We start from the raw sequence: 27,541 nt of genomic DNA, 5'->3' as shown, positions 1-27,541 counted from the left end.
CAGATGGCAAACAATCCTATACAAGTTAAATATGTCACGGAGAGCACTTGATAGTTTTAAGCGCCAAACTGGTGGTTATAGGTTTTGGGGGGGTTGGGTCATTTTTAAATTAGATTTAAATTAAATTTAAATTAATTTATTTTAAAAACAACCCAACTACAGAAGGGCGTTTTGTTGATAAGAGTCAGGGTTAGTGAGTCGGAATGCACACTGGATTTAGAATCCAAAAGTTAGAATTCTTTCTGAGCTTGTCTGTGTGTGGCCTTGGAGAGTCCCTTCGATTCAGGAAGCAGCTCCGAAGCATCCACTATGTGCCAGATGCAAGTGATACAGAAATTAAAATGAAAAAAAATGAAAAATATAATTCCATATCTTGAAGATACAATTTCCCTTTCAAAGGAGATACAATTTCCCTTTCTACTGGGGGGATAAAGTATTTTTTGAGAAAGACAAAGTGTCAAATGTCTGAGGTCTCATTCGAACCTGGGTTCTTCTGACTGGAGAGTCAGCACTCTATCTGTTATACCACCTGGCTCTGCCCCAGGATGAGTAAATTCAGGGTCATTTGGGGAGGTAGCAGGTAGTGAAATCAGGATGGCCTCCCTGTAGGAGGTGGTTACCAAGCTGGGCTGGGGAAAAAAAGCTGAGATTTCCAAAATGGGGAGGAAGGGAATAGGAAGTCCGTTTTAGGAGTGAGGAAGCAACCAGTGCCGATTTCAGAGAGAGAAAGGGAATGTTCAGTCTGCTCAGGATGAGGAAACCAGTCTGGCTAGAATCTAGACTACATCAAAGGAGAACACTGTACACAGCAACAAGACTGTGTGATGATCAACTGTGATGGACGTGGCTCTTCTCAACGATGTGGTGATTCAGGCATCAGACTTGGGATGCAAAGTGCCAATCCCATCCAGAGAGAGCTATGGAGACGGAATGTGGATCAAAGCATAGGATTTTCACTTTTCGTTGTTGTTGTTGTTTGCTTGTGTTTTTTTTTCCCCTTTCTTGTGTTTTTCCCCTTTTGATCTGATTTTTCTTGCCCCAGCATGACTAATATGGAAATATGTTTAAAAGAATTACACGTTTAATCTTAATCGGATTGCTTGCTGTTTTGGGAAGGAGGGAGAGAGAGAGAGAGAAGTGAATGTTGAGAAACTATATAACTATATTTGCTTGTATTTAGAAAAATAAAATACTATTTTAAAATTTTTTAAAGGTAGTAATGCAAGATAAAGCTACAGAAGCAGGGAAATTGACATTGTGAAATTAATTTATTTGTATTTTATCCTGAAGGAAGCAGGGAACTAGTGTAATGTCAAACAGAAAAAATAATGGCCAGATTTGTACTTCAGGAATATTGCTTTGGTAGCTATATTTTTAATAATAGCTTTTTTTCCCAAAATATATGCAAAGATAGTTTTCAACATTCACCCTCGCAAAAACCTTGTGTTCCAGATTTTCTCTCTCCTTCCTCCCCCATCCTCCTCCCCTGGACAGCAAATAATCCTATGTAGATTAAATATGTGCATTTCTTTTAAACATATTTTCACATTGATTGTGCTGTATAAGAAAAATCAGATCAAAAAGGGAATAAAAGTGAGAGGGAGAAAAAAAGGCAAAAAAGGTGAAAATACTATGTTGTGATTCACATTCAGTACCCATAGTCCTTTCTCTGGATTTGGTAGCTGAATTGTAGGATGGATTGGAGAGGGGAAAGACTGAGAGCAGGACGAGGGGGCTGTCATAATGTCCTATAATCAGTGAACTAAAGAGAATGGGGGAGGATACAAGAAATGCTGGAGAAGTAGAAATGGCAAGATAATATGTGGGGTGAGGAAGAGAGCAGGAGAATCATGGGGGTCATAAAGCTGAGGAAGAGTATCCTAGCAACAACAAAAGGGGGCACTAAATAGAAAAAGTAAAAATCCCATCTTGGACATCTCTGGGAAGATGTCTGTGATTTGGGATGAGCTCAGGAAGAGACTGCTCTCGGTCTGGCCATCTGCATCGAAATGGTAGTTGAAGGCACTGTGATTGCAGCCCTCATTCTTATAGATGAGGAGGTTGAGGAACAGTGAGGATATGTGACTTGCTTAGGACGGCACAGCCAGTAAGTGACTAGGGAAGTGTTTGGACTTCCTAAGTCCTAGAACTGTGATGATGATGAGCTCCATTTCCAGATCCCACATCTCGTTCCCCTCCTCCTTCTCTCCTCCTCGCCCTGTGTCCATGTGTGCACTCTTCCAGACTGAGAATGTGTTTTCTTGGGGTTTTCCCTGTAGAGGAGAAAACAGAGATTCAGAAATAACCTGGGAGGGGAAGGAAGCACCTCAGCCACCCAGGTCCATTAATGTCCTGAACTTCAGATCCCCAGACCCAGCCTGGACCAGTTGGATCCTGTTTAGGCACAGAAGCCATCCAGGCTCCCTTTTGGCTCCAGATGAGACTGGCTAAAGGAGCTGTCGGAGCAGGCAATGGAGAGTTGGCTCCCCTGGCAACAGGATGGGGGAGAGGGGAAACATGGTTTATTGCTGTTATTCATGCATTGACTCAGTGGCTGGAGTCTCTCCTCCCCCGGTACCTCTTTTATAGGATCATAAACCTAAAACCAGAAAAGTACCAGAGGGGTCACCGATTCCAACTCTTTGGGTTTATAGGTCTGCTTTTCCTGCTGTTTCACAGCATTTTTCTCTCTCCATCACTCTAACCCTTTCCTGTAACTTCACTCTCTTCCAGGTTCCGTGTGGCCCGAATCCCTGAGCAGCGGCCAAGCCCTCCCCCTCCAGAGGTGAAAACCATCTCGGAGACCAGTGAGGAGGGGGAGGCGGCTGAAGCTCCTCCCCCCGGGCTCCCCCCAGAGAACAGGGCGCTTCTGGGCAGTAGTGGAGGGCGACCCAAATGGCTGAAAACTCCAGCCTCTGGGGCAACAGAGAGCAAATCAGAGGTGAGCCGGGGTAGAAGAGATCCAAGGGGAGAGGGAGGTATCCACAGGACCTGCTCCCAGAGAGCAGCCACCCCAGCTTAGTCGGAGAAGGATGATGAAAAAGGGACCTTTGGTCCAGCTAGGGCCCCCACAGTTCCCAGCTCCCAGGAGCCCCACGTCTCCCTGCTGGCGGCTCCCAGCGCATCCCTTGCTTCCTACTGATGGGGATGTTTCTTTTTCTGGGAGTCAGGCCCAGATTGAAGTTGGAGGGACCCATCACTTCCTGCAAAGCATTTTTCACTGCCTGCTATGTCTGACCTTAGAAGAGGCAGGTTTTAACCTCCTTGAGGTTGTCTCCCTCAGTACCAGGTGATACAAAGTCGGAAATGAAGCCGTTGGTGCACTCTGGGGGCCGGCTTGCAGCTGCTCCCCCAGTTCTGATCTTTATTACAACTTCTCCCCTAGGAAAATCGCTACGTGGTCAGGCTGAGTGAATCCAACTTGGTCATCTGAAGGTAAACAGCCCTGGGGAGGGGGGGTTACGGGCACTGAGGGGATGGCACAGCCTGCCCTCGGGAAGTCCACAGTCTGAGGAAGTGCACAGTGCAGAGAGTTTTAAACAAACAGAAGTTGTTTTTAGAAACATAGAGGAGAGGAGGGGCCTGCAGTAGATCACTGTGGGTAGAACTTGGCAGGAAAGGCTTCCTGTAAGTGGGGGAGGGAGAGAGATGGACTGAAACATGAAAGATCTGGGTCAAAGGAAAGCCTTTCAGGTGAGGGGTGGGGATGAGGGAGTGCTGCTGGGTCCTGAGTTTCTCCCCAGGGGGGAGGGCTGGGGGCAGGGATTCTGTATCTTGGGTGCTCATAAACTAAGGGATCCACCAGGGCCTCCTGGAGAGCTTGAGAGCATCCCTTAATCCCCTCTCTCTCTCTCCTCACAGGTGCCCTTATGATCCGCTCAGGCCCAGGGCCCTGAGACATTGGAGCCTGGGAGCTGGCAGCAACCTGAGGCCCTGAGGGGCCGTCCCCCAGGCCCCCGCACCCTGGGCAGCCCCAGTGAGCTCTGGGAAGTGGGCAGTGGCAGGGGAGAAGAGCTCGCTTCAGCCTGAGCTACCACAGGCAGCTTATTTTAAAGGAAAAGATGATCTTGTCTGGGGAAGAGAGGGAGGGAGGTGCCCATACTTGATGAGGAGTGGGCTGCCCTGTTTCCTTGCCCTGTTTCCCCCACCCCCAATTTCTTCTCCATGCTAGCAGCAAGCCCCTTCCCTGGTCATCTGGTCTTTCCCTTGCTCTGAACAGGACACCCTACCCAGCTTCTTGGGTCCCCAAAGATGGCATAATCCCAAGTGGGAATTTATTCCCCAGTGCTTCAGAGATGGGACATCTTTGCCCAAGTAAGGTTCCTTCCCTGGGGAGCCATAGATAGGACATAGATATCCATCTATTCATCCTCATGCAGGGGTTCCCAGGAACAGCGAAGGGCTCGGACTCTTCTTCATCATCTCCCGCCTTCATCTTTTCCCTCCTGGGCAGGGGAAGTGGCAGGGAATGCACAGGGGGAAACATGGATGGTGGGGATCCGCTCTCTCGGGATGTTAGAGCTAGGGTCATCAAATCCAATCACTAGGTAAGTGAGAAGAAGCCTTCCAAAGATCACAGTGAGTTTGGCAGAGCAAGGACCAGAATTTGGCTCTCCTGACTCCTGGTGCAAATGCCCTTTCCATGCCCTACAGTTACTGGGAAGGAGATGCTCCCACACACACCACCTCTCTCCCCACCATTCCCTCACTCTCCTGCACCTGGTCCTAATCTCCAAGATGGGGTTTGTCCATGGGAAGAAATTTTGGTGGGATTTGGCTGAGAGACCTGAAGGAAAGGGACTTAGCACTTGGGCTCAAACCCCAAGCTTTGTGCCTCAGTTTCCTCACCTGTAAAAGGAGAGAGCTGAATGAGACGACTTTTAAGGTTTCTTCCAGTTTTAAATCTGATTCTGTGCCCATCCCTGGCCATGGGCTTTAGGCAGAAGTCTTAATTTTTAGTCCCAAGGTTGCTGGGCGAGGAGGCAGCCATGGAGCAAGAAAAAGAAGTCGAGTTCTGGATCCAGCTTTGTCTCCCTTAACTTACGTAGGCCTGTTTACTCCTGTAAAATGAAGGGCTGGTCTTGGTGGCTTTTAAAAAGTCCCATCCAGCTTTGACATTCTGAACCTAATTTGCTACATGACATTTTACCTCTGAGCTCCCGTTTACCAGCCCCTGTTCTGCTCACTGAGCCACAATCTCCCTCCCATATCTAGAGGAAAAAGTATGGCTTGGGGTGATGCTTGAGAAGTTTCCCCTGCATTTCCCTGGGAAGAGGACCCCCATATTGTTCTCACAGTGCCCCCTCCTGTTCTCACAGTGCCCCCTCCTCCCCAGTGGAGCAGGCTTGTTTCTCTGTGCTTGGGGGCAGGGACAACATGGGGTATATATATGTTATCTCTCGAGTCCTTCCTCTTCCTCTCCCTCAAGCTGGATCAATTGCTTTCTTAGATTTCCCAGCTAGCTGCTCTTGCCTGTGGCCCCCACCAACCAAAGCCAGGGCCTTGCTTCTGCACGAGGAAGGGGGGTGCCTTAATGCATGTCAAGCAGCCCCCTCCACCCTGCCCCCCAGGGGTGAATGGCTGTTTTTAAATTTAAAAATCAAACTTGTTCTGTGTTGTCAACTGTAGTTTGGGGGCCTCTTGTCTTACCATGTCCCATTTCTTCCTCTCCCTAAAAAAAGTGCTTTAGAATCCCCATGGCTCAAAGCTCCGAGCAGTGCAAGGGAAGATGCGGGCTCTAGGTGCTGACCCCTCCAGTTAGGACCCCTTGGGCTACAGCTGGCCGACTCTCCCCGGGCCCCCAACTTTATCACCCCCCCACACTCTGTCCAGTTTGCTCTATTGTGTTCTGTGTTTGCTCCCGGGAGAGAAGTATGGGTGATTCAGGTAGCGTCTGGAGCCCGTCCATCCCGTCTATTTATGTGGGTGCTGTGCAGGCCACAGCCCCTGCTGTCACCTCCCCTCCCCTGGTGGGGGGTTGGGCCCTGAAGTTTGGTAACTCTTATTTATTGAATTTAAGTCTTATCCTCTGTCTCCTGTCTACTCCTTTTATGCATTCTCATCCCATTTCTTTAAGTTGGATAATAAAAATATTAGAAAGTGATACTGTTTGGAGGAGTCTTTTTCATCTCCGGGGGTCTCTGATAGTCCCCCCTGCACATTATTTCATGACCCATTTACATACAGCAGGACTCAGGCTTCTGCTCCTTCCCCCATGTGGTCCAGTGTGGAGGGGACAGGGAAATACCCACACCAAAAAATGTGTCCAGAAATCCCCCTTTACAGGCTCTGACAGGAAATTTGGGGCCGCATGAGCCAGTGTACCCCCGGGAGACTAGGGGAATACCCACACACAATGTTTCCTGGAATCCTCTCAACCAGCCATGGGCTCAGATCTGTTCTCAGCTCCATGATAGGCCATGGCACAGCGGATGGAGCACCGGACCAAAAGTCCAGAACATTCATCTTCCAGAGTTCAAATCTGGTCTTAAGGCTCTTAACTAGCTTGTGACCCTGGACAAGTCACTTCCCCTGTGCCTCAGTTTCCTCATCTTGCAAAATGAGCTGGAGAAGAAAATGGCAATTCCCTCCAGTATTTTTGCAAAGCAAAACAAAACAAAAAAACAAATGGAGTCAGAGGTGATTGAAATGGCTGGATAGCAGCCACTAACTACCACACTAATGAAACAAGGAATAATCGAAAAATAGTACACATTCAAATGTAAAAGTATCTTTTGTAATGAAACGTGAGAGAAGAAGGAAGGAAAGGACTTCTCCTGGGCTGACAAAGCTCTGGAGCTGCGAGGATGATTCTAGTCTTTAGAAAAGATTCTGAGCAGCCCAGCACCCTGTTAGGGTGGTGTTGATTCTGGTAACTTCCAGAGCAAAAAGGTAGAGCAAGATGCCTGGATGCACGGCATGGATATTAAATAAGTCACATATATGTGACTTGGAATCATGAAGTCCTTTTTTAAAAAAAGGTAGAAGGAACACGTCTTCATGTGTGGATGAACCTGCCAAGTCCCTCCCAGCTCAGAGTAAGGAGAAATGGTAGGGAGGTCTCCTTTAGGAGGTTTTCTGAACCAAGGAACTGAGGGTGTTTAGCCTGGAGAACATGGGGAGGCGAGGGGTGGGAGGAAAAGGAGCAATAGGGAAAGAGCAGATGTTGGCTTGCCATGTACAAACTTCCTCACAGTGAAAGATACTCCCTAATGGAGCAGGGTGTCCCTAGATAGGAACTTTTCATCCCCAGAGATATCCCTTCCTAGATGCTACCTATTAAGAAGGAAATGTTGCCTGGAGGTTGGGGGCACTGCCCAAGAGGCATCTGAGTGTTTTCTCTTAAGCTAGGCACAAGGAAAGGGTAGGGGCATGCTTTGGGGCTGGGGGTGTACTTCCTGTTAGCCTGGAAACACTCAATCTGGGCAGTTTCCTGTCCCTATCTGCAGGTATGCCCCACCTTGAAGGTAGGGGTCCCAAAGCTGGACCTGATGGAGAACTCACCAAGAATTGCTAAATCAGGCCGGAGAATCTCCTCCGAAGGGCTGGGCTCAGGACCTCTTCCTAGGTGGATTAGTCAGCCCCAGTCGCGGAACCCTCAGCTCAGGTATTCAAGGTGTAAGGCCCAAGCTTGCGCTGTTCACTGCAAAGGTTCTGGGGCAGCGAAAGTGGGAAGGAGACCACATTGAAGAGGAGATCGGAGACTAGGTAGCACTTTAAGAATGGCAAAACATCCTTCTAAGGTAGGAAATGTATGGGATTTAATTCATAAAAGTATTTTGCAATTCTTAAAGCGCTTCCTAAATAGTCTCATGTATTATTCCTTCCCCAAAGTGTGGAGAGAACTCAATTTACAGGTGTGGAGATTGGCTCAGAGCTGATATTCTTTGGGTATATGTACCTAGTAACTGAGAGGCAGAATTCTAACTCTCCAGACTCCCAAGCCCAGACTTTCCTTCGCACCAAACATTGTATAAAGGTATAGCTACGTGAGTCAGTGTGTGTGTGCAAATGGGCACAGTGGTTCAGCTGACCTAGTGGGAGCATGATAGCTTTCTGGATGGAAAGAACTGCGTCACAAAGAGGGGTTCACTTGTTTTATTAGGAGGAGAAATTCTAGGTGGAGATTTCTGCAAAACTTCCTCCCGTTAAAGGCCACCCAGTGCAACACCCTGGTTCCACGGCAGAAGCTCAGAGGGGTGAGGGTGGTCACTACTGCCCGCGGGCCTTGTCCAGTCACAGATGGGCCGGGATTCCCCTCTGGGTCACCGGAAAGGCGGTTTCCGAGTTCCCACCGCACCCCACCAGTCTGCCTCTGCAGGATCCCAGGGCAAGGACACCTGTGTACATGGGTGGGTGGGTGGGGATGTAGGGGAGAGGAAGGACGAGGGAGGAAAGAGAAAGGAAGGAGAGGAGAAAGGATAGGAGAGAAAGGAAGGGGACATACGGGGGGGGGGGGCTGTGCACAAATTTAAGTGCTGTCCCAAGATAATATAGGCAGCCTACTGGGTAGACGTATGGACAGACGGATGGATGGATGGATGGACAGATGGATGGACGGATGGTGGTGGTCTTTCTGTCACCGGAGTTCTTCACGTAGGACTGCCAGCCAGGAATCATCCAGAAGGCATCCCTGTTTAGATCAGAATTGGACTAAATAGCCTCCAATCCTCCTGAATGTGGAGATCCTGTTAATGAATTTCTGTGTAGATCACCTCTCCCTTCCAGGTGAGGCAGGCAGGAGAACCCAGTGATCTGCCCTGAAACCCCACGCAGTGGCCACCAGATGGCGGCCGGAACCCACCAAGAACTGGCCAAGTCAGACTCGAGATAGAGGAGCAGGGGATGCAGGGGTGGGAGAAGGCTGTCTCGGGCGGGACGGCCGTCTCCGGGGACAGGGGATGGAGCGAGCGACGGCTCGGGGTCAAGGCCTTGGGCCGAATCCTATGTGACCTTGCGGCGATCACTGTCTCCTATTCTCTGAAAAACGAGCCTCTGGCTAATGACGGGCAGGGGGAGGAGGAAATCCCAGCATTCACCATGCACAAGAGTAATACAAAACCAGAAAGGAAGCATCCCTGCCTTGGAGAAAGTTACATTCTAACACGACCCGTGGGGAGGGCTCATCTGTATGTAAAGCCAAAGGGACGGCAAATGGAGTCAGCAGGAGGGCAGATTGGTGGGCTTTTTCAGCAGCCGTGACCATGATTTGGTTTTGGTTCAAAAGTGGGTAAGGGCTGGGGGTGATAGGGGCAGCAACAGGGCATGTGAGGAGTTGTTTGGGACGTCTCTGAAGCCAGGCTAGCTGGGTGGGCCTGAGAGACACATGCCAGTCAGGGCAATGTGGATCCCAGGGGAGAACTTATCACGTCCGACAGGGTTAGGTGTGTTGACCAAGGGAATGGTTGCTTGGGCAGATGGTGAGGGGAATCTGCCTTACTCTGGATGAGGATCTCAGAGGTTGCTTCCAGCTCTAAAACTTAGATCTGGGGATAATGGGATCCATCTGGGACAGAAGCAGCAACTCGTTTTGTGGGCTCTCAGAAAGCTGGACCAGGAAGGACCCTAGTGTGTGGGGAAAGGGCAGAGGGCCGAAGTTAGATTTTAATTGACACCATTAGGCACTTGGGAACAGAGGCGACTGTCCCGCAGTGACTCACGAAGGGTTGAGCTCCGAACCACTGGAAGCTGTTGGAGCAGATGCTAGGTGACCACTTGTCAGAAATGTTGCCCACGGGATTCCTAAACTGGGAGGGAAATGATTAGCATTAGAGGAATGTTGAAAGCTAAACTGGAGACATCAATGACTCTTCCTCTCCATCCCCCAGGAGGGCTGTAATTTTGAAAGTAGTCTAGGAGGCAGCAATCTAATTCAAATCACAAAACTTCAGCCAAGAAAGGACTTTGGTAGCCATCGGGTCCACAATTTGACCAAAAAACAAAAACAAAACCCCAAATGGATATCTGGTTTTTGCTTATAAATCTTAAGTGAAAAAGAGTCCAGCACTTACAGAGGCAATCCTCTGGCTGCTTTTTTCTTGGATCAAGCCTAAATTGGCCTCTTTGTAACTTGGCCCATTTAGGAGATTGGTTTTGCCATTAACAGACTGCATGAGTATCTGAGCGGGTCACTTTCCATCTTTCCTCTGTGAAATAAAAAGGGACTTCAAGGTTCTTTTCAATACCAAATTCTCCAGCCCGATTGTGCTTGCTCCTCACATGAGCCACTCTAAAGCCAAAACAAATGCACTGATGGATAACTTGAGAATCAGTATTTACCAAACAGAGTCCATATGTTCTGCCCCGGTCTAATGCAAGTCAGGGAGTAAAAATTAACTGGCTGAGTTATCTGCAAAGTGGTGAAGGGAACCTATTCCCCTAAACCCACTGAAATCTAATGAAGCTGTTTAGGACAAAGTCTACCTTTATACCTTTGCCTAGCTCCCATGCTTGAAATGCTGCCTTTGTTGTTTGGCTATTTCAATCATGTTTGATTCTTTATTGCTCCTTTTGGGATTTTCTTGGCAAAGATACTGGATTTGCCATTTCCTTCTGCAACTCATTTTACAGATGAGGAAACTGAGGTAAACAGGATTAAGTGATTCACCACAGAATCCCACGGCTAATAAGTGTCTGAAGACAGACGTGAACTCAAAGATAAGTCTTCCTGATTTCCAGGGTCACTTCTCTATCCACTGTGCTACCTATAATTTATATCCTTCAGATTTTTCTTAGATGCCATTTCAAGAGGTCCTTTCCTCTAATGCCCCTCTTGGGCATTATATATGCATATATATATATGCTCTCTACTCACTATTACAAATGTTTAATTCACTTTTCAACACAAGGTAAATCCTCATGCCATGTATAATAAGAGTCCTCCTCCAGTATTTGCTTGGGGAGTGGGACAGCCCTGGATTCTTATTCTCAGCAGAAAATAAGCTCTGGAAAATTTTAAAAATTGGAAAGACAGTGCAGCCCCAGGAGAGGCTATGTGGTTATTTCCTGTTTCATCCAGTAAAATTTTGACATTTCTAGAATGGCATCACCAGAAGTTCATCACTAGTCATCAGAGCAAGATTGTTTTGTTTGTTTTTTTACCTGCCATAATTTATGAAATTATCTATGGAGTTAAGAGATCTACACTGATGAAGGGAGGACTGATACTGAGGAAATCAGAACTTCTTAGCTAATGCACAAATACAGGCATTGCTCTGCTAGTGCTGGAGTTCCATAAGGGGAGAAACAGGGCTTAGAAGAGTTTTAGCCAATGTTTGAATTGAATGAGTAGGTAGAGTGAAGACAGGGGAAAGTGCATGGTACTCATCACTCCCAAGATGAGGCACAAGCCAAATGCAGGAAAATTGTGGATGGCAAAGCAATCCGTTGACTGGTAAAGGAACTAGTTCCTTCTTCTGTACCCCTTGATAAGCACTGTTTGCAACCTGGAAGGGAAGGTTTAAGAGCAGGACAGGGAAAAGGAAAAAAAAGGGATTTGGAATTGTCTTTGAGAAGAGCTTTTGGATTCTAGATATGGTTTAATTTCCAAGCCATGTGGCATTAAAGCATGATGAACCTGGCGTGAGACAAGGGTTGCTTTAGCTTTTGCGCCATGGGAATCATTTCTCGGTGTGAGCTACAGGTTCCTTTTCTGTAAAAGGATACTTGTCTATGAGCTGACAGGCTTTTAATGCTCACTTTGGCAGTATAGAAATGTCAGTAGTATTACTCTTTCCCCTGCTAGTAAACTTCTGAAATCCACTTTTCTTGGTACTTGTTTGGGGAAAAGAAGGTGGCATGTGTGAGTTGTGTGTGTATGACAGAGATCATGCGTAATGGGTGGTATGGTTCTTTCTCGATGGCACAGACTGATAGTGTTAAGGACCACTGACTACAGAGTTGAGAAAGGGAGCAGTACGGGGCAAGGTGCCTCATTCAGTACCATTCTTTCTCTACAATCTCCATTGATCACCCATTTCCCACACATGTACTTATTGAAACCCACTCTCCTTTCCACAAGACCCATTAAGAAAATTGCTAAATCTGGCCACTTGGACCAATTTTTTTGGGAAACATTTTAATAGTTATTGAATGTTCTACATCTTACAGTGAGTATCATACAGTTACAAATTCTTGGCTTAAATCTGTCTGGGAGATCACTATCTGATCTTCAAAACCAAAGAAAACTGAATAACAGAAATTGAAACCCAAAAAACCAAGTTAGATTTACATTTCATACACACAAGCTGGGGCTGCAGGGCTGCCATATCCTTAAAAATTCAGGCTGCATTTCTAAAACACATCAAAGTCCTTGGATCAAGCATGGAAGACATTGGTCAAAAGTTTGTTTTTAATATGTTTTTCTTCTTTGTGTATGAGTCCCAATAAAATTTTAAAATTAGGATCCAACCTGTAGATTAAAATTAATTTTAAAAATACAAAATCATAAACCAACCCACCCACCCCCAAAAGGTTAAATATTATAGGAATGCATATTCCCTGGTATGAGCTACTGGATTGGATACTGATGAGGTCAGGAGATACAAAGGGTGTCAATGAGAAGCCACGGTTGTTAAATCTATCCTGTTCTCTTCTCAAGCCATGTGAACACTTTGTACTGGAATAAGGGCCAAGCAAGATATAGGACTCCAGATGCCAGTGGGGCAGGAATTATTGGATCACCCTGTTCAGTAGAGAAAAATATTCTTTGAGCCAGACAGGTATGTATGGTTGTGGCAATCCAAGATGGACATCTTCACTCGAACATCTAATGATGGATGATACTATCCCTTCCTTTTGGGAACAATAAATTATGGTATTCAACTTCTCCAAACACAAGCTAAAGACACTGTTGGGAACTGAGTTGGCAAGAACACAAGGGCCTCACCAATGTTAGCAGAGCTCCCAGGCCCAGTATTCATTATGGTCTAGAAGACTGGTACTTCCATGTGATAAGACACCGCCACAGCAGTTATTTCATGACTTGTACTACCTTTTTTTTTTTCCTACCCCCCTGTCCCCAGTCCAAACACTGGATTCATTTGCTCTCTATATTCAGCTGGTTTCTTCATAGAATGGAACTCTAAAATTATTTGGACCCAATAGCACATAGCAAAGAAAATACTTGCGAGAGAAACTGGGGAAGGAGTCCAAGAACCTAGAGTGTAAGGTTGTGGACTCAAAGAGCACCAACCTACCAAAAGAAAAATAATTTAGAGAAGCAGTAGGACAGAATGGGAAAGAATCAGGAGATTTAAGTTCTAGCCTGCTACTTACGTAATAGTTTTGAGCAAGTCACTGGCCCTTGGATCCAGTTTTTCTACTTTATAAAATGGGGTTAATAATACGGACTACTTCTTAAGAAAATGCTTTATTAGCTGTGGCCAGAGAAATAGGAGCTGCTGATATTTCCAGAGTTTGAGGAATAAGAACTTAACAGATAAAGCAGATAATCAGGCCACTATTTCACCAGGCAGTTGGGCCTACATTTGGATGCTTGATGGGAGTATGATGGGAGGACCCTAACCTGCCCCCACTGTTTTTTTAAATGAGATTTCACCTTTCTGAGGATGGTGCTTGGAGTCCCTCTGCTGACCTATTCCTAGAATGCCTCCATTCCTCACTGGGAGTACTTTCCCAAGTGAACTTGGGCAACACTCCTCTTAGGCAAAACAAAGCTCCAGGATGCCCCAGGCCCTGGGATCTTAAAGGCCCTCTTTTCTGCAGAAGTCTTTGTATTAGAGCAGCTCAGAGCTTTCACAAGTTCAAAAGAACATAGGATTTAAGAGTCAAAAAGGACTTTAGTCATCATTCTAAGCAAACTTCTCAATTTACAGAAGAAACAAATTACTGTCTGGGAGGGAAACGATTTTTCCCAAGGTCATAAAGTCTGTGACCTCTGGTTCTGGCTATATCATGATTTATAAAGTAGAATGAAAATAAAATCTCTACACTGGGAAGTTGAAGGCTTAGGCTCAAATCTGATTCCAACCTAGAAGTTGTAAAATGGGATGAGATGGTTGTTATATATATATATATATATATATATATATATATATATATATATATATATATATATATATATATATATATTATATATATATATATATATCACAATCTCTAAGGTCCCTTCTAGCTCTTAAAAAAAATCCTAGGAGTCTAATTATACACAAAATGTTTAAATAGATCAACAAAGCTGTAAATACTAGGATGGCCAAACACACTGAATTTTCTAACATGCGTCTGACTACTCTCCAGGTCATTTTGTTTGGTCAACTGAAAGCCTTTGGCATTTCTCGAAGGAGTGATCTCTGCATCCACAGCCACCCAGACTCTAGCTTAAAGAGGATCAACAGCTGGAAGGAACCTTAAATCAGCCACTTCAACACCCTGTTTTTACAGATGAAGCAACTAAGAAAAACACAGGGAAGGAAATAACTTTCCTAAGCTCAAAAACTAGGGCTGGGATTACAATGCCCCTATCTTTGGAGTCTTGAATTCAAATTGACCAACTCTCCCTACCAACCTTCTCCAACCTTCTGGGAAATGCTGGCAAACTAAGGCTAGGCCTGGGCTGTTTCACAGTTTAAAGACTGTGCATAGAAAAGAAAGTTTATGAGGTTATGTCTGGTCATAAAATGCAAGGAAAGACTTGGCTACATATGGTTCCTTTTCTGGGGTCCCATTTCCACGGTGATATTTGGTTCAAGGGTTCTCTGACAGTCTGGGCTGGAGAGCAAAATTACCTAACATATCCTCTCATGATCATCAAATGAATGCAATCAATTTTATTCTAGGCTTTCATCATCACCTCCCTTTAAGCATTACCTGAAGGACTATAGGTCCTTAAAAGGAAAGACCATTCATGTCTTAGCTAACTTCTAGCTCCTCCATTACCTACCCTGGACCCCTGCTTATGGTAAGCGTTCAGTAAATGTCATGTTTGTTATGTATGACCTACTTATTACATGTCAAGGAGCAGATCAGGTACGGGGAGATCAGTCTCTTGATAAGAGTTGCCATCTCTAGAATGCATTGAGGTTTACAAAGTGCTTTCCTCACAACAACTCTGTGAGGCAGGTAGTACAAAGTAGTATTATCCCTGTATTACAGACATGGAAAAACAAAGGTCCAGAGAGAGGACCTGACTTGCCCATAATCACACAGTAGGATGCAAAGTCAGGTCTTCTGACTCCAAATCTAGCATTTCTCCACTACAGCAGGAGCACCAGGCTATACAGGTGGGGAAATTAGCCCAGGACTGGAAAAATCATTTAGTCCAACCTTCTTGTTTCACAGAGGAAGAAACTGAGGCATGCACAGTTACTTGGCCCAAGTCACAGAGCTGGGATTCAAAACCAAATCTCATGTCAAATCCAGTGCTCTTGCTAAACTCAAACTCCAGTCTCTTTCTGCTACCTGCTGCCATTTCCTCTCTGCTCCCTGCAGCATGTCTGTGCCAGACCCTTTAACTCACTTGGTGTTTTTGTGTTCTCTGTTGGATCCCCAGAGCAGGATCATGGCCACCCATGATGATTCTTTGCTATCTGAAGAGTTTCAATAGAGCAAGAAGGAATTCTGAAGTTGGAATTCCCAAGCCGGAATCAATTTCCAATCTGTCCCTGGAAAGGAATCTCGTCCACACTATCTCCATCAAGAGGTCTTCTAATCTCTGTTGGAAGAATGGGCTTCCATGGCCCGTTTGGCTGATCTTTTTTTCTTTTGCCACACTAAAAAGTGTCCCCTATAAAAGTAGGTGAGGATGCAGGGATCTTGAAGGCCCCTCTCAGCTATGCCATTGTCCTTTCAAAGGTCCCTTCCAGCTATGCCTTCTATACTCTAAATACACGTATTTAATCACCTGGCTTCCACTGTGGGGCCAAACCACAAGGCAACCATTTCCTTTCTGGGGAGGGGGAGAGAGAAGATCACAGTAGAAAAAATGAACTGTATGTCAAACTGTGAGATCCCTACAAGAGGTCACCCTCTACCTTATCTCCTACTTCCTGGTGTCTGAGTTACTTGTGTATTAGTTTTTTCCCCTATCAAACTGCAAATTTCATGAGGGTAGGGACTGTCTTATTCCAGGATTACAGCATCTAGCATAGGGCCTTGTAGGCACTGGGTTCTTAAGAGTTTTGAATTTAGATACTTGGAGGTACAACCAGCTTCTGTTAAACCTTCCTGCTCACTACTGCTCCGGCTTGTACTAAAGCACAGACCTAATGTGGGTCAGGGAAAGGAGTTCTGTACCAATAATGGAAGACCTGGCTTTTAGTTCCAGCTCAGATACAGAGTGATACAGATACTGGGTGAATGTGGACAGGTTGACTTCCCTCTCTGAGCCTCAAAATTGACATCCCTGAAGTCTGTCTCTCTCCCATTAAACATTCTCTGTTCTTAAATTTCTTTAAATGTCTTTCTGCCTTAGACATTCTCTATTTTTCTTAACTGCCTTCTTTCACCCTCTAGGCCTGAAGGTCCCTTCCAAATGACATGCAACAACTCTATTTAAAATCCTCTGCAGCTAGCTTGACATGTCCCTGATGTCCTTTCTCTGTCCTCTAATCAAAAGGCTTGCTTCTTGAGAGATTAGATTATTTCTTAGATTCTTAACCTGGAGTCCATTAGCTTTTTTTTTTTTTTTTAAAGAAAAAATATTTTGATAACTGTATTCCAATATGATTGGACAATACCATGTATTTTATTTTATGCCTTTAAAAACATGATCCTGAGCAAGCTGCTCAAGGGATCCATAACACAAATAAGATTGGGAACCCTGGACCAGAAGATCGGTTTTAAGACCTTCTTCAACTTGTAAATCTTGAATTCTAGTCAAATTCTTCATCCTATACATTTGCCTGACAGGGTGTATAAGTTTCTTAAGATGATATGTTTTTCAGGGAGAGTGGTGGTGGTAATACATATGAAGCATTTTGATTCCTGACCTGGGAGGTAAGAGATCTGGGTTTCCAATGGTAGTTCTATCACTTACTAGCAGTGTGATGTTGGGTAAATTGATTCCCCTCTTTTGGTCTGTTTCCACATCTATAAAATGGGGATCATATTACTTGCACTATCTATTGTAAGGATCAAATGATATAACATATATAAAGTACTAAGTAAGCATTAATACCCTACAGAAACATGACCTATCATATTGTTACCTCCAAACTTAAGATGAAGATGGCCAAACAGAGGCCCTCAGACATTATCTTTATCAGTGCTAGTCTCTCTCTCACCAATGGGAGAGATCTCCCAACCCAACTTCCCCAATTCCCCAACATAGACATCAAAGTGCTCACCCAGACAAGCTTGCACTCCTTTCTCATGCTCTCTCCCCTTCCTCTCCCACTCCCCTCTCCATTCTTTTTCCTCTCCTCTCTTGCATACTCTCTCTCTCTGTCTCTCTCTTCCTTCCCCCCCTTCTCTTCCTCCCACTCTCTCTCAGTAGCCAAGATCTTAATGCAAAGGTGCCAACAACTGGGCCAATCAAAATCAGTCCTCCTTGGCCAACCTTGGACTATCTTTCCTGTGGCTGTATCATCCTTGAACTCCCTAAGTGATTTCTCTGTCCTTAATCAGGCCCAGGGTTTCAGGGTCCCATGGCAAGGTTATTTCTGGTTAGGGGATAAAATAGTATTTATTAGATTTTTTTGGTATTGGTGATGAGAATTAGATCCTGACAGATAAACAAATCTAGGTATCTCATCTTAAGCATTCTCCATGATAATCACCCTGCTAGACACAACTTGGGGGCCTCTAAATCAACACAATTTTTAGAGCTATAAGGGCAACAACTAGCTTTCTTTCTCCTATCAATGCTGTATGTGAAATTTATGAAATCTCTTCATCATCTCACTTCCCCACTCTTTGCCCCCGTGGACTTTGGGGAAACTGAGGCACTGTGGAACTCTAGAGACTGCAGCACCAGTCCTGGCTCTGACATAAATTAGCTGTGTGACTTTGGACAAGTCCTTTCTCTGCTTTTGGCCTCTTCAGTGAAATGGGTATTATCACTCTTTTCCTGCTTTAAGAGTCATAGGAGGGTCAAATGAAATAATGGATGAGAAAACCTTTGAAAATTGTGTATGATGCTAAACATGGGAGGCATCATTTTTGTTCTTGATTTTGTGGTACTTTTATAGATATCTACAAAATAGAAGAACTGGAGGAAGCCTCTCATTGTGTTGGGTGGAACCACTATGGAAAATTTACAGACACAGTCAAGAATTGTAGGGGACAGATAAGAAGGCATAGAAGGGGTTATCAGCATTGATGAGATCTTAGATCCATGCAAGAATTATTTAAGGAGAGGTTAAAGATCATAAATCAGACTTATAAAACCAAAAATTGAGTAGGCATCTTGGTAAAACTACTTAGGTTAACACTGTGAAAATTATTTTCTTTAAAAACAAATTGAGGCATAGTCCAAATACCACCAGGTGTGTGTGTGTCTGTTTCACTTATGAAATTTCTTTTTTTAATCTGTATTTTTAAAACCACTTTTGGTACATGACCTTTCACACACACCCCTCCCCATGTAGCAAGAGTGAGGGAACACAAATGGACAGGCCGAATGAGCATTGTGTGAAGACACCAGAAGTATGAAAAGGACCAAAGAAAGCTTCCAGTGTGTTAGGTGGGTCCTCTGTGGACATTAGAGAAGGATAGATGAGAACCCCATTAGACGGAAAAGCCTAGAAGGGTTATAACCTATATGCCACAGAAATCACTGTGCTACCGAAGGACCGACCAAACAATGACTAAAAATCAAGACTGGCTTTTCTCTATCAGGTTTTGGGATGGCCTCCCTTATGAGGAGGCTCTAAGGAGAAGGTGACCCCAGTGCCCTTCCAGCTTTGAGTCTGTTCTGGTTTTATTGCCTTCCTTGAGGGGTCTGAAAACAAATCTGAGTTGGTTTAATTTTCTAAGGAAAGCTATTGTTTAAAGTATGGAATAAGATGTGCACTCCTAAAAATAAGATCTCTCGTCCATCTCTTCACTTGGTTATTTTCTTTCCACAACACTGACCACCAAAATCCCCTCAAACAGTAGTTGCAACAGACATAAAGTCTGCAGAACTGCCACCAAAGATTTACTGAAACCCCATTTTAAGCAGTAAGAGCTCCTTCCAATTCAATTCCATCCAAAGGCCCAGCGCAACACCAAGATTACCTCCCCTGCCACCCCACATAACCCAGGAAGGGCAGTGGATGGACTGACCTTTTCCCAAGCTTTGGCCAACAGTGGAGCAGTCCCAACCTGAGGGGTTTTCCAGGTCCTGGGATGGGTCTGGACCTCAGTCATCTCAGTGTGTCTCCCCTGCTTTGAATACAACCCGACCAGCCCGAAGGGGTGTTTGGTCCCCCAGTACCCACAGGGTGCCAAGGTGCCGCAATTCTCCGGCCCCCAGGGAGCTCTGCTCCATTCCTTCCCTTGGCCTTCAAGGATGTAAGCTGCCATGCTCCTTCAGTGCCACTTCCAGAAGAAGCTTCCTCCTCTGCTGGGTCCTCCTCCCTCTGGTTGCGTGCCTTTATTGCTTTGTGCCCACCTGCTCCCCTGCCCTCAGCCCAGCTGCTCCTTCTCCAGGCGGCCTCACTTGCCGTGTGACCTGGGGCAAGAGCAACTCCCCTCTCTGGGTCTTGGTTTCCTCATCTATAAAAGGAAGGGGATGGACAAAATGGCCCCTTCCAGCTCCATGAGTTTATGAAATGTTTATTGCTATTGCTCCATGATCCCGATTTCACCCTTTTCCCTACTGTCCCCACAGTCCTTTCCCTGGAAGCACCTCAAATGTTACTCAGTAACTTCTTCAATGAACAAAATAGTGTTAGCAGCATCTGGGAGTGGTGCTGGGCAGCGAGGACTTGCGGGCTCCGGCCCCACGCTGCTTCCAACAAGAGGTGGTGGTCCGGTCTCCTCCCTACCTGGAGAACTGACCCCATGCCCCACCAGCTCTTGCTCCTCCTTGCCCAGGGGCCATCTCAGGGGGACAGATTTCCCGGGCTCCCTTTGGGTGCTTGGGCCTGTCGATTTCATCTACCACCCAGGAGACATCCTGATGCATGACTCGAGATCCCTGTGTTTCTTTTCTATCCATCCGTCCCACCTGGGACTGCTGCAAGCATCAATTGCCCTCAGAGGAACTGTCTGGTTATGACACAGTGCGATCAGAAGATCCACCATCCAGATGGTCCAGTACTGGGGAGGTCTTGTACCCTCGAGGCTGGTGATCAGAAGACCCAGCACCCGAAGGTCTGACAGTCCCTCAAGTTCTGGCCGCAAAATACCTTAGAAGGTCTAGCACTGAGCTGCCTTACAACAAAGCTGCGAACCCTGTGCTAGTTTCCAGGTGTAGCCCTTCCTTTTTTTCCATCCCTTGGCCTCTGAGACCATTCCCTTCCCCTCCCCCCACCCCCCCCACCCCCCTACCCCCATTAAAAAAGCAGTCTGACCTTTCATGAGGAACAGATCCAAAGCCTTCCTATGTTCTAAAACTAACAGGTCCCATTGCTAACATTCCCACAGGTTTGGGATTCCTATCGATGGGCCGGCTTTGGAGGATGGATTATGATCGGTCACGACAGCTCTCTGGAAGACGCGAGTTCCATTTGTATCGTGGCATGGAAGAGTCAACGACTGATATCACTCCCCCCCCCTTCTCGAGAGAAACAGAGAAGGAAGTCACAGCAGAGCGGAGACCCCGCGCCGCGCCGCACGTTCTCGCTACAACAAACAAACGAACGAGCCCAGTCACCGGCAGAACAACTCAAAACAAAACACCAGTGGGGGCGCGCCGCCCGAACTCAACGCTGAGGCCTAGAAATGAGAAGACTAAAGACACTGTAACCACTGGCCAGGCTCAGAGTGAGGGTCGTCATTTGGGGGGGGGCAGGAAATGGGCTGGCAGAAAGGGGCTGAGGGAAGAGGGAGAAGGTCAGAAAATGCAGCTTTTTCCCCAAAAAAAAAAGAAAAACCCCAAACACTAAAGGATGCATAAAGTGACCCTGGCACTTTTCAGTGGTGGTTGTTCTTGCAGACGGGCATGGCGCTGGTCTGGAATCATGCCAGCACCGGGTGTAAGACTTGAGTTGTTGCATACCGTGTCTGACTCCCAATCTGTGGAGACAAGAGAGAAGCAAAGGGGAATATCAGGGAATAGGGTCAGCCAGACTGGGGGCTCGGCCCCCAGGGTTACCGGGCACAGCGGGGCTGCAAAGTATCACCGCCCGGAATCAGAGAACTGGCAAGTGGGGGCTGGGCAGGACTCAGAGAATGTCAGCATGTCAGTGTAGAAAGGAGTTCGGATTCTCTACTTCAGTCCTTCCTACTAAATCCAAACCCTGCCATGTTACAGACTAGGAAACTGAGGAGAATCAGCTTCTCCAAACTTATGTAAATAGCCAGTAATGGAGGCAGGATTTGAAACCAGGCCCTCTGACTCCCAAACACCCCCAAACTTCAGAAGACCTTTGGATATCTAAGCTAAAATCCTGCTGATTCCAAGTCCCATTTGATGACTGTGGGCAGTCCAATTTCCAATTCTCTAAATGAGAAGACTCAATGAAGTGAGAGGCAGGTGCTATGGGCCTGAGGTTTTTTCCTGACCTGTGTGACCTTGCCCTCCCTTTTTCTGGACCTTCATTTCTTCCTCTCTGCAATGAGGTCCCATCCTTCCACCTATCTGCCACAGCTCTCTGGATCACAGACTAGGCCCTGGGGTCCGGGGCCTTTCAGCTCTAGCGCTTCTGTCCATGGCCTGTGCTGCCAGGAGATGTTACATCCATCACTGGGCCCTCTGCATCCTGTGGATCTCAGCCAGCTCCATTTTCCATGGGCACCTACTTCTTGCACCTGTTCCTCCACTAGCCATTTGCCCTTTTCCTCAGTCCCTCTCCTTCTCTTGCCAGGACCAGAACTGAATCACTATTGCTAATGCTCTTCAAAAGGTAGTGTTAATCCATTCCCCCCACTCCTCTCAGTAGCCCTGTCACTCCCTAGACCATAACACGCCTCCCAGACCATTATTACCCTGGATGCTCTGCCTTTCCCTAGTAAACTCTGGAGCAATGACTGCCCTTCTGCATCCCTAGAGCTTGATACAGTAGTTGACACAGAGTAAGCCCTCAATACATGCTTTTTCACTCATTCATTCTCCATCTCAACAGCTGTGGACAAAACATTTGACTGTAAAGCACTCTAGAAATTTGAGCTGTGATCACACTTTTAATTACTACTAAAAAGCTTATGTGTTTAGTACAACATTGGTACTATATGACCCTGTTGTACTTCCTCCCCGGCTTGCCCTGCCCTTTTTACCCAATGTAAAACTTTCAGGGAAATACCAGACTTCCCAGTCGTGGAGGTTTCTCCAATGGACCTTTAAGGGTAAATCTGAGAAAATCAATCAGCATTGTGGGCCATACAAGTTTAGCAGAAATCAAAGGGAAGCAGATATCAGTCCAACAAAAAGAATTACTGAATGGGTAAAAGCAGTTTTATAATGGAATCGGCTCCCTCTAGATTACCTGAAGGTATCCAAGTGGAAGCTAGACTACTATTTACCAGACAGGGCACTGTCTAGAGAATGTCTATTCAGGCAAGGCTAGATTAGATAGGCAATGAGGTTCCAAGGATTTGTGAGGCTTCAGCTACAAAACATAGAGGAAGCCGATTTCCCCTTATCTCTTAATTCCCATTCATCCCTAGGAAAGGCTAAGAGTCAGAAAATCTGGATTCCAATCCCAATTCTGCCATTAAAATGATGGGTGGCCTTTTAGTCCCTTCACCAAACCTCTATTTCCTCCTTGTAAGATAAAGGGCTTGAACTAGATTAGCCTTAAATTCTTTTCAAAACCTGCCATTCTATTTTTTAGGAACTCTAGCATATGGTAGGCACTTAATAACTATTTGTTGAATTGACCTCAACCCTCAGTAGCTTTAATGTTCTAACTAACATTGAGATTCTATGATAGTCTTAGAGGGCTCTGGAGGAAATTACCTAAAATTTAGGACAAAATCTCTATGTTCACTCATTCTTCTACCTCTTCATCCCCTAAGAGGAGAGAATTGGCAAGAGTCAAGCAATGAGCACCCAGGATGCAGATAAAGGATCCCCCCAAATGTCACCTGGCCCTACTGAGGGTATTTCCACTCACGTGAATTGGCTGCTGAAGTTTACCAGTGTGGAGGTACATAGCTGTACGTGGGGGTCCCTTGAGCCCGGTACGTTGGCACGGAGACGGGGTGAGCTCCAATTGCAGTATGTTGTGGTGTAGTTAACAGGGTACCTAATAAAACAAAGAAAGGAAAACATAATTCATTGTAGAGTCCCGGCTTTGACTTTTCTTAGCTGGGTAAGTATGTGCAAATCACTGCACCTTTCTAAATCTCAGTTAATACATCTGTCAAATGAAGATAATAATACTAGTATTGCATAGAACCCAGGAAAGAAAGTGCTTTGCCCACAAATATCTACTACAAGACCCTGTGCATGATGCTGAGATACTAAGGTATCAATGAAGTATCCCTGCCTTCAGAGGGCTGGGTCGCACAAAACTGAACAAGATGTTCAGTATAACAAAATAATCTGAGGAGGGAGAGAATTTTGGGGAAGGGGTAGAAGGAGGAAGAGTATTATGGAGCAGATGGCCCCTGAGCAGAACATTAAAGGAAAGGATGCTAGAAAGATGAGGAAATGAGGGAGGGCATTCCAAATATAGAAGAGAACCTCTGAGAATGGCACGAGGTGGGAGAGGGAAGGCAAAGTTTTGAGAAGAGGTTGTAGCCCAGTTTGACTGGCATATACAGTGAATGAAGAGTTAGGACAATCTGAAGTAAACAGATAATTTTTGGCAGCTTAGGTTTGATTATAAAGAAGAGAGACTGGAGGCAGGGAGACCATTGAAGAGCCTATTATAATATGGCAGATGAGAGCCAATAAAGGCTTGAACTGGGCTGACATTTGTATGACTAGAGAGAAAGTGGCAGGTGCTAAAAGTGTTGTGAGGGTAGACTCAGCAAGATTTGGTTACTAGAGATGGGGGGAGAGGGCCAGTGAAAGGAAGAAGTGTCAAGGATGATGCTAAGACTGGGAGACCAGGAGGAGCATAATGGCTCAAGAGAAACAGCCAAGTTTGTGGGGCAAGTAAAAATTCTATTTTTTTTTTATTAATGGGAAAAACAAAATTCAACATTATATGGTTATATTCCATTCTGGCTATGTTGGTTTTGAGATATCAATAGTACAATCAGATGGAAAACCCTAGCAGGCAATTGGAGACACTGCTGGGAGTCCAGGAATTAGATCAGTATTGTATATAGAACATGGGAGTCATCTCTGAAGAGGTAAGTGAATTCATGGAAATGGATCAGATAACAGAGAGAAAGAGTTTAGAGAAAGAGGAAGAGAATAAGGACCAGATCTTGGAAGTCATTAATATTTAGGAAATAAAAGAACCAATTAAGGAGTCCATAAGGAACTGAGATGGAAGAGGCAAACAGATAAGAGGAGAAAAAGGAGCAAGTAGCACCACGCAAGTCAAGGGAGGAAATTAGGTGAAGAAAGTTTGGTCAATAGTGTTGAAAGCTAAGGAAAAGTCAAGAAGGCAAAGGACTGAGAAAAGGTCATAAATTTGTAATTAAGAAACCAAAGAGAACAGTTTCATCACCCAGTGGATGGCTAGTAAGGGAGCTCAGACAATTCAACTCAACATATATGGGGATATAAAGATTAAAGGGTAATAGTCTCTCCCTTCAAATCTTGGTTCTGCCAATTGCTATTTTTGAGATCTAGGTCAAGTACTTTCCCTTCACAATGGATCCTGGTTTAATTAACTCTAAAATGAGGAACTTACCCTAGGTGACCTCTAAGGTCCCTTCCAATTCTAAATCTTTTGACTTAGGATGTAACCTCTCTCTGGGGGAATGTGCATTTAAAATGACCAAATGGGCAAGGCCAAAACTTAATCCAATGGAAAAACTCTAATGGTAAAACTGCATCCACTTGGGCTGAAGAATAACTATTTTTATCATCAGAAGGAACCTTGCACATCCCTCTCTCTCCCTAGCTTGGAACAACAAAAACAACACTCACCTGCTGACATGGCCATGGTGGTTCCAGCAACCATGCCCATTGCTACCCCATTGGTCCTGGGAGCAGCCACAGGTGCTGGGTAGATGGCTGATGGAATGCTGTTGGGTTGGACAACGGTGGTGTGGTGGATAACGTGGGGCTGGGCGGCATACACAGGCTGTGTATAATAAGCTCCCTGGGGAAATACAAATCCACATATGACAAGTTTCTTTATGTGTCAATCTTGAGGAGAGAAAGCCTGGCTAGACTTAGTGAAGACCACAGCTGTAAAACATGACAGGTGGATGGTAGATAAAAGCACTAGACCTAGAGTGAGGAAAACTAGACTTCAAATGCAACCTCAGACACTAGCTATGTGATTCTGTTTGCCTCAGTTTCCTCATCTGTAAAATAGGTGTGCTAAAAGCATCTCTCAGGATTGTGAGGATAAAATAAGATCATTTTTGTAGAGCACCCTGCAAACCTAAAGTACAATATAAATTCTAGCTGCTATTATTGTTCAGGCAATGGAATCCAGTCTTGGCTCTGGGACTCCTCACTTTGTGACACCGGGAAGCTTACTGTCCTTCTCTGGTTTCTATCTCCTCCATAAGTGAAGGAGTTGAACTAAGGGCTCTTTAGATTCTCTTCACATTCTAAGTCTTAAATTCTGACATATTCTGTTAGAGAGTCTCTTTTACTTCTGAATTTCTGTATTCAAATATATTCTATTTGCAAGGTCTTTTCCACCTCTTAAATTCCAAGTTCTAAGATCCTTTTCAATTAACCTTCTATAATCTGAGAGTTTTTCCAATTTTAAGATTCTGTCTCCGAGTTACACTCAATGTTTCAAGGTCTCTCCTCCAACTTGATATTCTTTTCTAAGATCTTTCTGGTATCCTATGATATCCCTCCTTCCTATTTTAAGATCCTAATTATCTCCCTCCCCTTATCTGTCTCTCTTCTCCCCGCCCCCCCTCTCCCCCCGTGTCTCTGTCTCTGTGTGTGTGTCTCTCTCTGACTCTATCTTCCTTTCTGTCTCTCTCTGTCTCTCTCTGTCTCTCTCTCTCACACACACACACACCCCCACACAGGGATCTATGTTTAACTCTCCCTAAAAAAATTAAATTTTTTTTTAAAAAAGAACTTATATTTAAGAGTGTGGAGTAGGGAAAGTGATTCTTAATCTAACGGAAGAAATGGGCCTTCATAGACCAGTCACATACCACCACTATCGAGTTGTCTATCTGAAAGAGAAATTAGCACCTGAATCTCCCATACCTGGGCATACAGGTTCTGCTGAGGATAGGCACTTCGAATAGGGTACATAGCCGTCTGGTAAGGATTAGGTGATGGAGAGTAGGGAGGTGGTGCATTGTTACTCTGGGTGGGTGGGACCTTGTAGGGTGTTCCTGCTGTGTATCCTGTATGGGAACAAAAAAAAAAAAAAAAAAGATTTCACACTAGTGGACAAATGGCATTCTACCTCTTAATAGCAGCTGAACCAAGGACATGCATGGAAACAGCAGTTGAAGCAGTTGAAGCCATGCTAGAAACAGATAAGGAAGATGATATAAAGGAAAAATTCCTGGAATAGAAGGTAAGGGACCTGTTTTTGAGTCCCAGTTGTGCCACAAATTCACTCTCACCTTATGAAGTATAATGGAGAGAGCACTAACTCTAGAAGCAGAGGACCTGGATTCAAATCCTGACCCTGACACTCATGTGACATCTGGGACTCAATTTCTTCACCTGTAGAATTGGGGCGGGGAGGATCAGGGTTAGATGATCGCTGAGGTGCTTTCCAGTTCTATGATCACTAAAAAGTCATAACCCTTCTCTGAGCTTCAATTTTCTCATAGATAAAATAGGGACAATACCCCAACTAATAAGACAGAGCTCGGTGTAGCAGCGAGAGACTCAGGATTCTTCGGGAAGGGCCTGGGGATGGTTGGTGGTGGGTAACAGGTCTGGCCTTCAGAGAGTAGGGACAGAACAAACCCGTGTTTTGCAGAGAAGCAAAGGGAAACATATGGACCGAGATCAAGTAAGAAGAACCAGGCAAACGATACAAAAAAGTACCACAATGCAAACAAAAGCACAAGAGACTCTCTTTCAAGCTTACAGGATCATGACAGCCAAGCATGACCCCAAAGCGGAGACACATAAAGGCACCCTCTCCATTTCTTTGTAGAGAGAGGAGACCATGGCCGTGGCGCGCTGCACGTAATGCAGAACTTCTAGAACGCACTGCTTAACCCTGTTGGGCTGCTCCCATTTTAAAACTAAGGCATTGCCCTCCGTAAGGAGCGTCAGAGAGAACTGCGGCAGGAATCAAGCACCGATAAAACATCTGGAGGAACCTGAGAGCGAAGCCCCCCCCCAAAGATGTTCCACCGTGGCCGCAGGCCCCACCCCCCCCCCCCCCCCCCCCCCCGCCCCCCCCCCCCCCCCCCCCCCCCCCCG

General features: G+C 45.5%; 2 protein-coding genes across 11 annotated transcripts in view; one reads left to right on the top strand and one right to left on the bottom strand.

Moving 5' to 3' along the window:
- The window catches only part of RELT (RELT TNF receptor), a 53,990-nt gene extending 47,887 nt beyond the window's left edge, over nucleotides 1-6,103 (top strand). For both annotated transcript variants that reach the window (XM_031961461.1, XM_031961460.1), the window contains 3 exons: nucleotides 2,734-2,941; nucleotides 3,386-3,435; nucleotides 3,862-6,103. In XM_031961461.1, coding sequence (XP_031817321.1) covers nucleotides 2,734-2,941; nucleotides 3,386-3,433 — 256 coding nt within the window. In that variant the 3' untranslated portion in view covers nucleotides 3,434-3,435; nucleotides 3,862-6,103. The remainder of the gene's footprint in view (nucleotides 1-2,733; nucleotides 2,942-3,385; nucleotides 3,436-3,861) is intronic.
- Nucleotides 6,104-16,629: 10,526 nt separating this feature from the next.
- The window catches only part of FAM168A (family with sequence similarity 168 member A), a 200,808-nt gene continuing 189,896 nt past the window's right edge, over nucleotides 16,630-27,541 (bottom strand). For all 9 annotated transcript variants that reach the window (XM_031961459.1, XM_031961458.1, XM_031961454.1 and 6 more), the window contains 4 exons: nucleotides 26,357-26,499; nucleotides 25,097-25,271; nucleotides 23,160-23,291; nucleotides 16,630-21,120 (listed from right to left, as the gene is read on the bottom strand). In XM_031961459.1, coding sequence (XP_031817319.1) covers nucleotides 23,179-23,291; nucleotides 25,097-25,271; nucleotides 26,357-26,499 — 431 coding nt within the window. In that variant the 3' untranslated portion in view covers nucleotides 16,630-21,120; nucleotides 23,160-23,178. The remainder of the gene's footprint in view (nucleotides 21,121-23,159; nucleotides 23,292-25,096; nucleotides 25,272-26,356; nucleotides 26,500-27,541) is intronic.

Source organism: Sarcophilus harrisii, chromosome 3, assembly GCF_902635505.1.
Source record: "Sarcophilus harrisii chromosome 3, mSarHar1.11, whole genome shotgun sequence".
Lineage (NCBI taxonomy): Eukaryota > Metazoa > Chordata > Mammalia > Dasyuromorphia > Dasyuridae > Sarcophilus > Sarcophilus harrisii.
The sequence above is the reverse complement of the archived record's forward strand: the minus strand, read 5'-3'. Positions and strand labels throughout refer to the sequence as shown.